The sequence below is a fragment of the Salvia miltiorrhiza genome, chromosome 1 (genome assembly GCF_028751815.1).
Source record: "Salvia miltiorrhiza cultivar Shanhuang (shh) chromosome 1, IMPLAD_Smil_shh, whole genome shotgun sequence".
NCBI classification, from domain to species: Eukaryota; Viridiplantae; Streptophyta; class Magnoliopsida; order Lamiales; family Lamiaceae; genus Salvia; species Salvia miltiorrhiza.
Genome location: NC_080387.1, coordinates 76,048,391 through 76,061,818, shown reverse-complemented (window position 1 = coordinate 76,061,818; position 13,428 = coordinate 76,048,391). Strand labels below are relative to the sequence as shown.

Here is a 13,428-nt window from a genome sequence, read left to right as displayed (position 1 = left end):
AATCGACAAGCAACCAAAATCGACTACCAAGTCCACGATCATTCGCCTTGATTTTGACGGTGCGAAGTGGCACGGTTAATAGTGCAAACACAGCTTGAGGCAGTGGAAATACTCCAATTTTATAAACATGGAGAGAGCGACAAAGACGGCCCTGTACACTTGGGCTGTGGGCAGCCACAATCAAAGCTTTTGGGCCACTCATAATGGGCCCAAATATCACGATTGGGTTGGGCTCTTCAGTTTTAGACCTAAGCAAAATGTGAATCTCAAACGGCTGATTAAACAAATCACGATAAACCCTAGCTTGTCGTAGAGAAATTGAGATTATCGGCGGGGTTTCACCCACAAAAACCTCATTGCCGGCTGCTGGAATAGGGCTGCCCAGTGAATCAAAGACGTCAGTGTATCCATAATCAAGGAGTAACATTTTGTTGCGGCAACGGAGGGTCGGAGATGGTGGCGATTGACTGAGTGGGGAGGGGATTGGCGGAGGACTCACCGGAGGAGTTATTGGTGGTGGTTGTGGTATTGCAGGTGAAGGCGGGGAGCCCGGAGGCGGCTCGGCTGGTGGAGGTTGTATTGACGCTGGTGTTGGTATTGGCAGCAGCGGCAACAACGATTGGGGAACTATCAGTGGTAGCGGTGATGGTGATTTGAGTTCTGTAAAAACAAGAGGAGGGGTGATACAGGGTGAATAGCTGAGATCCATCTTTGCGGGAGGTGGCAGAGTGGGCGGATGTAGAACAGAGTGAAGTGGAATAGCTTTGGGTGGCAGATGGGACGGAACATCAGTAAAGGGCCGATCTATTGGAGTAACGGTGGTGGCGGAGGGTGCCGACGGCGAGAAAATCGGAGAGGGGCTGTGAGTGGTTGGGAATGGTGAAGGACTTGAGAAATCCTCCACCGTAGCTTCAACTCCAGCCATGAAATCTGGAGATTTTGGATCGCCGGAGTCATCCTCGTCGTCAGTGCCGAACATAATCAAGAATCTGGCGGCATCGTCGCCAGGTTTGGTCACAATTGTAACACAACCCGAGGTCATTTTTAGCTTCGATTTCAGATCGGCTTAGACGGCGAATGGGAAGAAGTGAGATGGAGTTAGTTGTATGTAGGATTGGGGAAATAAGGGGTGGTGGGGAAGAGAGTGGAAACAGGCTGAGATCTGGAGCAGTAGTTGGGGATAGAGGGAATGGGTTTGTGGCTTGCAAATTGGCGTAAATGGAAGGTTGCCAGCTGGAGATGGAGGTGTGAAGCTCTTCAATGGCGGCAAGAATTTCCGATTTTGACATTTTTTTTTTTTGATATTCAAAGAGAAATTCTCTCAACGAGAGCACCAATTGATACGATCCGTATCAATGGCGAAGCTTTTCGAGCAAGCTCAAACTCCAGAAATCAAGAGAGAAGAAAGAAGTTTGATAACTATCAACCAAAATATATTCATTCATACTCAATAAACTTGGAGATTACATCATTTATACCTAATAATAAAAACCTAATGGGCTAATGGGCTAGAACATAATAGGGCCAAGCTAGGGGATGGGCTGGATGTATCAGAAATATTAAACATAACATGAAAAAGCGAAACTTATTTTCACACCTTTTTTTGTATTTTTTTAGAAAATTAATAAGTACTTATTAACAAAACTCTTCTCTTTTTTTTGGCAAATAATACTTGTTTTTAGTTGAAAGCAGATTTTCAAAAAAAGAAAATGACAATACTTGTTTTTCAAAAAAAGAAAATAAAAAAAGAGAGAGAATAAACAAACTTTTCTTGTGCCGTATAGTCAAAGCATCTTTTTCTTTAAGGCGTAAAATGACAAAAGGGAGTGCCTCGCTGATGTTTATTAACTTCTTTTTCCATTTTAGTTTTATCCTTTTGAATTTAACTTATATTGAGATGGGAAAAAGAGATTTGCATGAAATTTTCTCTTACATGTTCTTTTCAATATTTTTGTTTAAGTGGACAATTATAATATTTGATTTTTACCTGACCTAAAAATTGAATAAAACAACTGAATACTTAATTCGTAATCATTTGTTTAAAGCTCGTTTGAGCTCATTGTTTAATCATATTAAACTTCGTGTTTGATAAGATTTAAGCTTCGTGTTTGATAAGATTTAAGCTTTGAATCAACCGTAATTATAAGTATAAATGAACTCTTCAACAAATTATTTATATCACAAATGTGAGCATTACATAAAATAGAATACTCGTTCAAGATATTTAATTTCTTTAACATATTAATATATGATGGCTGTATATTTACATTTGGTTTTATGCAATTTACCACTAAATCTATTGTTGTATCACATCACCTTTAAGTGGGGTTGATTGTTGCTTTAATGGAGGAAAGAAAAATATTTTATTTGTTTGATTTTTGTTGGCATTTGGTAGCAAAGCAATGACTTCATCACATGATGTAATTGCCATTAATTCAAACTTAAAAGATTTTCTTGTGATTCTTGATATTGACTCCACTATTCTTTCACACAAGTATATTCCTTTGGGGCCGTTTGATTTCGTCTTTTAACCTCACTTCCGAGTATCATGTGTTATTTTTTATTGATAAATACTTCATCCACGGACAAAATAAATAGTTCTCAGAAATATAAGAAATATTTCTACTATTATACACATTCTTTTAAGATTAATGTGAACTATTGAAGATAAGTGCTCTATTTGCACCGAATTTTCGGCCCATGCCCTGCACCACCATGTTTTTGTATCTAAGTCAATTCAACTTTAATTAATAAAAATATAACAATTAAATAAATTAGTGGATTATTTTATTGTGTGTCGGCTGTGAGCTAGACAGTGAAGCCTTGTCAGCATCAAATAAATTAAATGACGAAGACTTTTAGACTAGTCAAATAATTCATATTCTAACTGCTATGTCTCATTTTTCTCGATAAACCTAAATTTCAAGTTTATTAATAAGTTGTAGATTTGGCTCATCCATTTCCACCCCATTAAATGATTAAGAAATCATAATATTTTCTCTTAAAATTTAAAACGGGGATTCGTGTTAAAATAACAAGAGAATTCACCTAACTGCAGTTGAAAAGGGAACAAATTTATTTGGTGGTTGTAGGTAAGTAAAGCAATTCACCTAACTGCAGTTGAAAATGGAACAAATTTATTTTACTTAAACTGATTTTTGTGGAAATCATTCTATGTAGGTCCCTAAATTCTTTCTTCACAAGAAAGGAAGAAAATATGTCTATTTGACCAAGCAAAATTCTATAGACAAAACATAAGTTTTAACAATTTTGTACACCATAGGTTTGTAAGAGACACACTTAACGAAGTGGTTGCATATTAGATGTGATGCAACATAAGAGTTGTGGAAACAATCAATAAAACAAACAAACAAATAAAGAAACAAAACCAAGGGTATTACTCATAATAATAAAAAATTGAAAGATGCTACCATTGTTACGACATATGTTCATGTTAGAAACTAATATGCATAACATCGATGACAGTTTATGTTCATGTTCACGAAAAACCTCTGAAAAATGACCTAAAAACTAGCATAAAAAATTGATGACAGTTCATGTACAAAGAAAATGCACAAGGATGAAACATTCACAATCCTACAAAACTAGAGGATTTAAATGTGGGAAAGAAAAGGAAAAAGTAACTAGCAAAGTTTAACATGTCATACAAAATGGATTGTCAAAAACACAAACAAACGATTGTTGAAAACCTAGAAACCATGCTACAAAAAATACCTCTGTTTCTTTTCTACTCTTCTTTGGGAGACGAAGGAAATGAGAAACTTTTGGCGATCAGTTGAGAAAGATGGAAGTAGGTAGTCCCGGTGATGGCGGGTTGGAACTCAAAACAGCCGCATGGCCCCCAGCACGAGCAACAGCATCAGCATCCGCAGCAGACAAGACTTGTACGCGTTCAAGCCCCAACTGTCGCTGAATCAGTTCAAGATTCTCCCTCAGAACCTCAATCTCGCCAAAGGGGAGCTTCAGATCCAACGCGTGAACACCAACAGCCTTGACTTCATCCTTCTTGAACCTCAAGAACGGCATACAGAGCTTCTGTATTTGCTTGAAATTGCCCGCCTGGCCAACTTCGCTTTTTTGTAATTCAGCGAGGATCTCTTGGTCGGGTGCAAAGGTGCCCGTTGCAGCATCATATTTCCTCTGGAGTATGTTCAAGCATTCCTTTTTCCACCCATCATACTGCTCGTTTACAAATATCAAGCCGGTTGTGGGTTTATTCTGAACAGCCGTTGTGCTAGCTTTACCCTTCTTCGAACCAGAAACCTGCTTCTGCAAAAGCTTCCTCATGGAAACAATCGAATCCTGCAAATATTTATTTGCTCTCTTTAGGGTGAGATCGGGTGAATCGGCCTTAGGCCACCCGGCTTTTACCACATACCCATCCTTCTTCAGAAGCTCCTTCCAGACGTATTCAGCATAATGCGGGCAAATTGGGGTAATAAGACGTGTCTGGACATCCATAAATCGCCACAATAAATCACGGTTCATTCCTCCTGCCCCACAAGAGAGCCTATACTCGTCCCTCGCAGCCTGAAGATCATAGAAGCCAGTCTTCAGAGCTTCCCGAAACATGCACTCGTTGTAGTTCTTATCTGTCACCTGGGCTGCTATATTTATTTCATTAGAAAATACATGATCGGCATATACAGCAGGCGGGCCACTTCGTAAAGATGATTCTGCAGCAATGACTTCCTCCATCCATGCAATCTCTTTTGTCAGACGCAGAATTGCAGCATTTGCCGTCTCAAAAACAAAGTTAGCATCATCCATCCCGTCACCTGCATCTGCAAGCGAGAACCTCGTGGCATCAGCTGAAAACTCTTCAATAGCTTCACGAACTGTCCTGAAATTCCCGGTCGACTTTGACATTTTCTCAGCATTCAGCATAATGTGACCGTTGCATCTGAACCCCTGAGGCCAATGATGCTTGGGCATGATTGCAGTGTGATTATAAATACAGAAGGTCAAATGATTCTGAATGAGATCCTTCCCGGAAACTCTAAGATCAAATGGATACCAATACTCAAATTCTTGCTTCATCTTATTGAGAAGAGGCGAAGGCAGATCTGAGGATTTAGGATAAGGACCGCTTAGAAACACGAAATCCCACACCTCGTCAGTCAGCTGCTCTGGCTTCACTAAAGACCGGTTACCTCCGTACATATCACCTCCCTGAAGAATATGAGCAACCGTGTAATAAGCCATATAAAGAGTTGAATCGGACAGAGACTCCACCAGAAAATCCTCGTCCCAAGGAATACGAGTTCCAAGTCCAAAATTTCGTGAGCATGCCCACTGATTCAACCAGCTCAAGGTGTGTTCAAAGCCGTGACGTGCCTCCTCTGAGTAAAGCTTCATCCCAGCCAAGCATTCCTCTGCAGCCTTCCTCCACTCTTCTTCTCCATAAGTGATGTACCACTGATCAGTCAACGCAACAACGCACTCATCCCCGGATCTTGACATGACTTTCTTTTCAGGCTCACTGTAGACGACAGCTTGCCCCAGCTCTAGAAGCTTAGCCCTAATCAAACTTTTTGCCTCTTGAACTTTCATTCCAGCATATTCTCCGGCAATCATGGTTCCTTCATAGAACCCTCCCTTGTAAATTATTTTCTTGGCCTCATCAAGCTTCTCTCTCTCGTTCTGGCTTTTAATCTTTTTCTCAATGCATATCCTCTCAGCAGACTTGTCACCGAAATCAGGATGGTGGATGATCGGTATGATCTCAAATGGCAAAACCCACTCGTCCTTCACCCCATATTTGGCTCTGAATGCCGGTTTGGCTTTCAAATCATGGAGAGCCATGTAATCATCAGGAGAATCACTTGGAACACTAGTGACAATTCCAGTACCCTTGTCCGTAAGCACTGATAACATGGGCAGAGTGTATATAACATCATTATATGCTAACGGGGATCTCAAAGGTAAACCCATAAGATCTTGACCAGTCAACTCAACCAAGCAAGTAGGTTTCTCAGGAACACGAGAGAGCTTCTGATAAGCCAAATTCAGGGCTGCTCTTTTTGTCAGAATAAACACATCGGTGTCATTAATCTCAAAAGCCCCGTACTTTCCATCCGGTAACACCCAACAATTTGTTTGCCCATACATCGTCTCTGGTCTCAAAGTTGCGGCGGCAAGGTACACCTTTTTGCCCTCCAGGGCACTCATCTTAGGTGGGAAAGGCGCAACAACTTCCATTTGTATGAGAGTATACTCCTGCGGGATGACACCTTCCCCAGAAGCTCGATCGTGATCAGCACAGGGCTGACCATCCAATGGAGAATATATAGTATATCTCAAGTCCTTTACAATCTTACCTCTTTCTTTCAATTTCCTCATCTGCCACCTAACAAATGAGTCAAAATACGGATTTATATCGGTAGTGATAAACGTGCGCCTCCAATCACATCCCAACCCAAAAGCCTTCAGATCATCTATAGCCAGTGGGGGGAAAAAGGTTAGCCAATGATATGGGTTTGTGAACTTGGCTATCTCCTCATCTGTCAGACCATAGCTCTGCATAATCTCCCATTGGTACTTCACTACACCAGTCTTAGCAACAGTCTTTGATTTCTTACCCTTAAATTTACCACCTGCTTGATTTTGGCCCCCCTCACTCTCACCCTCGGGCTTTGCCTCTGGTACACTAATTTCCTCCTCTTTGAGGACGGGAAACACAGGCGGGTTCCCAAACTTCTCAATCTCCCTAGTGAGCTTATCGGCAGAAGCCTTAATGGGCATCCCAGTACAATGGAAACCAAAAGGCAAAAGCACATTTGCTCCCCTCAATCTATGATAGGCAGCAGCAAATTCAAGCTTTGAAAGGGAAAAGGCATGGCCCAAATGGAGGTGTCCGTTCATGTAAGGGAATGGAAAGTTGCCAAAGAACTTCTCACCAGTTTTGGGTGGAGAGTCCTTTGGATCAGCCCGAAACACATCACCCTCGGACCACCACTTCTGCACCTGTGATTCGATTTCCAATAGACGGTCCCTCCGAGCAAAGCTTTTTCCAGTTTCTTCCGTCATATCCTTTCCGGCTAGCACACAAAAACTGTAAATCAAGAGCCGTAAAGAGAAGGTCAGTCCAAGATACATAAACTAATTAACAAAAATTCAAAAACCAAATACTGATCATCTCAGCGGACAATGAGAAGGGAAGCTAAAATCACATTTAAATATTAACAAACCAATACAGAATGCCCCAAAACAAACAGGATAGAATCAAGTCAAACCACATCAAACCCGAAACAATTTCACTGTTCCAATCAAAACACCAAAATCAACACAGCAGACGCGCCAGTAAGAGAGGATTAGATAAACAAAATGAATTCATTTTCTCAGGAAATGCCAGCAACATCCACACACACACACACACACACAAAAGCAAGCTTCGAAATTCTCATCAGATTTAACGCCCGCAGCTAACAAAAACAACCAGCAAAGACATTGTAAAAAAGACAAACCTCGATTTGGTAGGAATGAAGTGTGGAATTGGAAAATAAAGAGAAAAGGGGGATATGGAGCGAGGAAGAGCAAATCGTCTCAATAAGAAACGAGACGCCACAGTTGAAGGGCGGAGATAAGAAAAGCAGCAGGCCGAAACGCAGAGTAAGGAAATGGGGTTTTGGTGAGTGTATGCATACATTATTTTTACCGCGTATCTATATATTGCTACAGTAAATAGTAGCTAGCTACTAGCTACGCAGTGAAAGTTACTGACCCGGTCGGGTTTAATTTCCGGGCCACCCGGTTTTGAGAGGCTATTTATTTGGGCATATATTTTCACAATCAATCATCAATATTATACTCCATCCGTCCACGAAAGAACTTCCTATCTTTCCTTTTTGGGACGTCTACAAAAGAACTTCCTACCTATTTATGGATTATACCCCACCACTTATAATCCTCTTACTTTTCACTTTTCACAACTCCCAATATTAATTATAACACCTTTTCACCACTCTCAATACACTCAACTACCTTTTATCCACTCTCAATACACTTAACAATATTTTTTCTTAAAACCCGTGTCACTCCCTCCTAGGAAGTTCTTTCATGGATGAAGGGAGTATATATTTATTTTTAAAAAATGAATATATCAAAAGTTGGAAAAAACAAAAGAAATCCGAATACACTCAACTACCTTTTATCCACTCTCAATACACTTAACAATATTTTTTCTTAAAACCCGTGTCACTCCCTCTTAGGAAGTTCTTTCATGGACTCAATACACTTAACAATATTTTTTCTTAAAACCCGTGTCACTCCCTCCTAGGAAGTTCTTTCATGGACGGAGGGAGTATATATTTATTTTAAAAAAAATGAATATATCAAAAGTTGGAAAAAACAAAAGAAAATGAATATATCAAAAGTTGGAAAAAACAAAAGAAATCCGACCTGCCGGATTCGAACCAGCGACCTAAGGATTGCTACGAACACACTACAGTCCTCCGCTCTACCAACTGAGCTAAGGTCGGATGTGACAAGTCTTATATCCAGTGTTTATAATATTTATATTTTATTAATTGAGGCCCAACTCAGCCCAACAAATATGGGCTGGAGGCGAAGCCCGATTTATGAGCAGGGCAGAGTTTCTATAAATTTTCAGCATGATCTGAAATTCTGAATCATGAATCAACATCCTCACCCTCTTGTCGAAGTTGACGTTTATGTCATTATTCTATTCTATTTTAGTTCATATTGACATTCATGGCATATTTCTTTGCAAATATTCGAAATTATAAAATAAAAAAGAAATTGATCGACTTGGTTTAATCATTTTACCATTTTTATGAAAATTTTCTGGACTAACCGATTTGATGATCTCGACTATAATATCTGCTTCACACAATTGAAGATATTTTTAATTTAGTGTAACAACTAATTATCGGTCAACTAAAAATGAAATCATAGATTTTTTTTATATTTTTTTTTTTGAGATAAGAAATCATAGATAAGAAAAAGGTAATTTTCCTAGGAATTAAAAAAAAGCTTATATTGCAAGTTGTCCGTCCTCCACGTCAGCTAGATAAAGACAGAAGAGAGAGAGATGAAGAAAGTGTGGGGAATCTGAAAAGGGTGAGCCACCTAACAACGAGAACGACATTTGCATATTCTTGAGCCCACATTCTCTGCCTATATATATCCCCTCTTCCCATTGTAAGAGCTTTCTTTCTTTCTCTTTTCTCCTTCTCGCTTTGGAACACAGCCCACTAAAGGTACAAATTTTCTTTCTCTCTCTATCTTTTCTTTTATTTATTTTTATGCTTTTGGTTTTTGTGGTTTCTTGTTTTCTTTCTTAGTTGTTTATGTTTTTCTTTATTGCTCCCTCTCTTTATAAATATGCAAATTTGGGGTTATATTTGTCGAGAGAGTGGATCTTCCAGACTTTAGTCTTGACGGTGGGAAGAAAAGATTGTAATTTGAGGGAAATGTTACTGGGATTTTGTTATATTTCAGATCAAATATTTTGAGGGTCTCAAGTAATAGTGATCTGACTTTTCAAAACATGTAGCTTCATTGACACTCGTAATTGATGAAAATTTAGCTCCCTTTTTGTTTAATGCAGTCATTGAATGTGTGACGATTTTTTAGATTGAGAAAGTTATATTTCACCTGATTCTGATTGGGATAATTAATGGAGAAGTTAGGGCCTATGGGACATTTTAATTAGCACTTTCAATTATGGAGTCAAGTCAAAAATATTTATTTCTTTTTAAGCATTGCAAACAAAAGTTTTCAAGAATTCTGTGGGGTTATAGCCTATAGGCCTATAGTGTTGGGGGAGTATGTGGTGACCAAGAATGGACTCACTTAATCCATGGGTGCTCGTATACTCTGAGAAAAAGATAAGGCTGAAAAGCAGCTATAAAGTCTTTGAATCTTGAATGTTTTTAAATGCGATACGCCTGCAAATGTCCCTGTTTCTCGTGCTAGCATGTGAATGGGGCGACCTTCGGGAATTGCTCATTGTGTTATAATTCGTGAAAGATGGTTTTTAAATGTTTCATCATGCCATGCTCTCTCTGCAATCTCACAAAAACCGGTAAAGGTTTCTGTTTACTTATCATTTATCTGGTAAAAAGCCTGAATAATTGAAATTTTATTTAATTTGACTTCTATAGATCTCTGTTAGAAAGAAAATCCTGGAGAATGTTACGAGTTATTCGACTTTGCTGACTATCAATACTTGGGTATATACGAGAGCAGATCATTATTTCAGATACAGGTAAACTGTTAGATCATATGACCTTGTTTCTAGAGTTACAAGTAATGTTTATTAGCATGATAACAGGGGAAGGTTTTAATTAGTTTCCTTATGTTGCCTAGTACTATCGCAATATATCAAGGCGAGAAGATTGTCTTGTGTAATACTGGTTTTTTAACTTCTAAAGATGGCTTACAATTTTATTTGATGTAACTGGTTTAGGTTTTCTCTGAGTTTCCTTGCTACGTTTACTTCCACCGACATCCACTCCCATTTCCTTGTTACTTCGTCCAGGTCGTGCTATCTGAGGACTATCGTGCAAGTCCTGATGTCGTTTACTGTTGTTTTCAACTAGTGGAAATAGTAAGTATCATGTAAGAGTACGCTAGGTTTCATGATGTCATTCTAACTCATTTACATAATTTTATCCATTCAATCCTTCATTTTCTGTATATTCTAAACGACTAAACCTCTTTGTAAAGTGCATAAGCATGATGAAAAACCTCCCTTACGAGCTAAGGTCACAGATTCAAGACTTTCTGTTCTTATGAGGGTATTAGCTTTGTGTATCTCATATTAACCTTCTGCTCTCTATACATTATTATGCTTTATAAAGATCTTTCTTTTACTCAACTTATTGTCTCTTAGTTTGATTTCAACTGATTACCACCCCCGTTCGGCCGTTCCATATGAGTTCGTTCAACAAAGGCTTTCTTTTCCTCGTTTTACTTCTCTACTATTATTTTGAATGATGTTATTCTGCCCATCCCTAATAGATTTTAGTTTGCATCTTTTCATCTGGTTTATTGAGAGAACTCCATTTTATGCAGGTCGGTATTTCGTAGCCAAACGTAGCTTAACAATATCCGTTGTTGTACTTGGCACAAGATTGAACGGGTTGAAGATCCCTACTTTCAGACACTTACTAAAGGGGAATGGTTATTTGTTCAAGATATGATGGAAATAAATGGTAAAGCTTCCCACAATAATGAGCAGAAGACTTTGGTTTCTGCACCTCCGGCCAATGTACCAAAAAGGACATCAGAGAATAATTCGAGCACTTCTATATTTGTCAATCATGGTAAATTTTCCTCATTTGTTTGCCAGCAGTGAACTTTAAATGATGAAATCTTAGACTATATGGAGATTATATTGTTTATAAAACAGCTTCAGAAAGTGAACTTGATATAGCTGTCTTCAATGGTGAAAACCTTCCACGCTTCATTTCACAGCAGTTAGACCATTCTGTTCTTTTGTCGAAATAAACGATTTGTATCCTTAACTACAAATGGGAAAACATTTTGTTTTGATTGGCATCTGAACTATCAAATACCGAATCAAAGAAAATGGATTGGAAACATTGACCAAATGTTTCTAAATATCCTATGCAGCTGCCATTGCATGGGCTGAGAGCAGAAGAAAATGGATTGGAAATGCTCCTCAGAGGTCAGACAGAACAATGAAGGATCCGATTATAAGGTAGTCAAATAACCTCCTTTGATCAATAAACAGCATTCACAAATTTGATACTTATCAAGAAATGTGCAATAGCATACCAGTTTTTTAAGAGTTCTGTGTATAATTTGTATGTCTACACAAATTTTTTCGTATTGATATCGACTAGATGTAGTTTCTGGTTTTAGATTCTCAGAAACATTGACCAAATGAGCAAACAACATTTTGGCTTCCTAGATCACCTCTTACACTTCAATCCTCACTGAGCCTTGCTTTTAAAAAAGGTTTGTTAAAAACAAAATGCTTCGTTGACATTCTGCTTCCCCCAGGGAAGCTTCATCAAACGTGATGGTTAAATCTGACATAAGTCTATTTTAGAGCTGCTAGCATAGAAACTCTCAGTTATGGCTGATGAGATCATTTTCTGCTTAAGCTAATGAGAAAAGCAATCATGCTCTATTCCTGCATACCACAATAAACGAGCAGAATGTTTTTCCATAGCCAAGTTAGTTAATTTTCTGGTGGCTGGCAACGCCTTCATGTCATTAAAATTCAGACCATCTTTCGTAGTGCATTTCTATGCGATGATGCTTCTTGACGTGCTCTTGCAGCTGGTCCACAACCTACGAGGATCTGCTCTTGACTCACGATCCATTCTCCGAGCCAATTCCTTTACCTGTAAGTTGCCTTGGCTTTTGGATCTTATGCTCCATGATGTTATAATACATGCAGTTATGAGCTAGTGAGCAATGTGCAACGGCTTGTATGGATCTCATTTCTGTTAGAACAACATGCATCAGTTAATGTATTTGTGGACTTTGCAGGAGATGGTCGACTTTTTGGTTGATATCTGGCACGACGAGGGGCTTTTTGATTAGAATAACCTTATTGAAAATAGTTCAGGCATCTATAACCCTTCTCTCACTCCATTATCTCAGATTGAAAGCAACACCAACAGACTCTACCGCCTCGGAATGATGACGTTCCAACAACCGCAACCCTCGTTCCTTTGTTATACCATTAGGTTAGTCTCAATTCTACATGTATGCTAATGCTGTACTCTTTCTTAGCTCATGTTCTTCGATTCTACAAGTGATAGCATGTAGGGAAAGCTAGTTAGATGTCGGATGTCTAGTTATTTAGGTAGTGGCGCTACATGTGCCAGGCTCGACCTATAAGGTACTCAGACCGTGTGAAGTATCTTATCCGGTCTCGTTGGTTTACTCTATATAGTAGGGTCGTTGCTAGGGGTGAGCATTCGGGCGGGTTGGGTTGAAACCGAACCGAAATACCCAACCCGAAACCCAAACCGCCTAAAAAATTTCGAACCAAACCAAACCGTTTGACTGGTCAAAACCGAACCAAACCGAACCGGACCATTTTACTTACAAAAATCGAACCAAACCGCCCGGTTTGATTCGGTTTGGTTCGGTTTGGCGGTTTCGGTTCGGTTTTGCTCACCCCTAGTCGTTGCAAAGTCGAGTTCTTGGTCGCTACATGTAGTAGGGTTTTTTTTTTTTTTTGAACTGTTTAGAATTCATCAAGTATAATTGAGCTGGAGCTCTCTTGTTTGTAAGGAATCGAAGGGTTGCAGAATTAGATGTATTTGACATGTACTGATGCTGTGATGCCTCATTTCGAATAATATTGTATCTGGTTTGATTGTTTATAGAATCTTGATTTTGATGGCATCATAATCAATTTAATGATGTGGTATCAAATCCCAGAATAAAGGGAGATCT

The 13,428-nt window shown here is 39.0% G+C and overlaps 2 protein-coding genes and 1 non-coding gene across 13 annotated transcripts; 1 reads left to right on the top strand and 2 right to left on the bottom strand.

Annotated features, from left to right (window-relative positions):
- Positions 1-3,621: 3,621 nt before the first annotated feature.
- LOC131006313 (leucine--tRNA ligase, cytoplasmic-like) lies at positions 3,622-7,813 on the bottom strand. The gene is made up of 2 exons (XM_057933515.1): positions 7,488-7,813; positions 3,622-7,075 (listed from the first exon to the last, which is right to left on the bottom strand). The coding sequence occupies exons 1-2, from the start codon at positions 7,667-7,669 to the stop codon at positions 3,793-3,795; spliced, it is 3,465 nt and encodes a 1,154-aa protein (XP_057789498.1). The 5' UTR covers positions 7,670-7,813; the 3' UTR covers positions 3,622-3,792.
- A 602-nt stretch (positions 7,814-8,415) lies between these two features.
- On the bottom strand, positions 8,416-8,501 carry TRNAY-GUA (transfer RNA tyrosine (anticodon GUA)). The gene is given in 2 exon segments: positions 8,416-8,451; positions 8,465-8,501. It is a non-coding gene; the product is annotated as a tRNA-Tyr (tRNA).
- A 584-nt stretch (positions 8,502-9,085) lies between these two features.
- LOC131006312 (uncharacterized) lies at positions 9,086-13,377 on the top strand. Of its 11 annotated transcripts, none has more exons than XR_009095452.1 (7): positions 9,086-9,242; positions 10,149-10,252; positions 11,062-11,312; positions 11,623-11,710; positions 12,298-12,364; positions 12,511-12,923; positions 13,154-13,377. XR_009095452.1 is itself a non-coding variant. In XM_057933512.1 (7 exons), exons 4-7 carry the CDS (start codon positions 11,186-11,188, stop codon positions 12,562-12,564), a joined length of 336 nt encoding a protein of 111 aa, XP_057789495.1. In that variant the 5' UTR covers positions 9,086-9,242; positions 10,149-10,252; positions 10,526-10,594; positions 11,062-11,185; the 3' UTR covers positions 12,565-12,925. The 11 variants fall into 11 exon arrangements, 9 of the variants coding, with proteins under 9 accessions (XP_057789495.1, XP_057789496.1, XP_057789494.1 ...); XM_057933512.1 differs by lacking the exon at positions 13,154-13,377 and adding an exon at positions 10,526-10,594 and having other exon boundaries at positions 12,511-12,925; XM_057933511.1 differs by lacking the exon at positions 13,154-13,377 and adding an exon at positions 10,526-10,594 and having other exon boundaries at positions 9,087-9,242; positions 11,110-11,312; positions 12,625-12,925.
- The last annotated feature ends 51 nt before the right edge of the window (positions 13,378-13,428 follow it).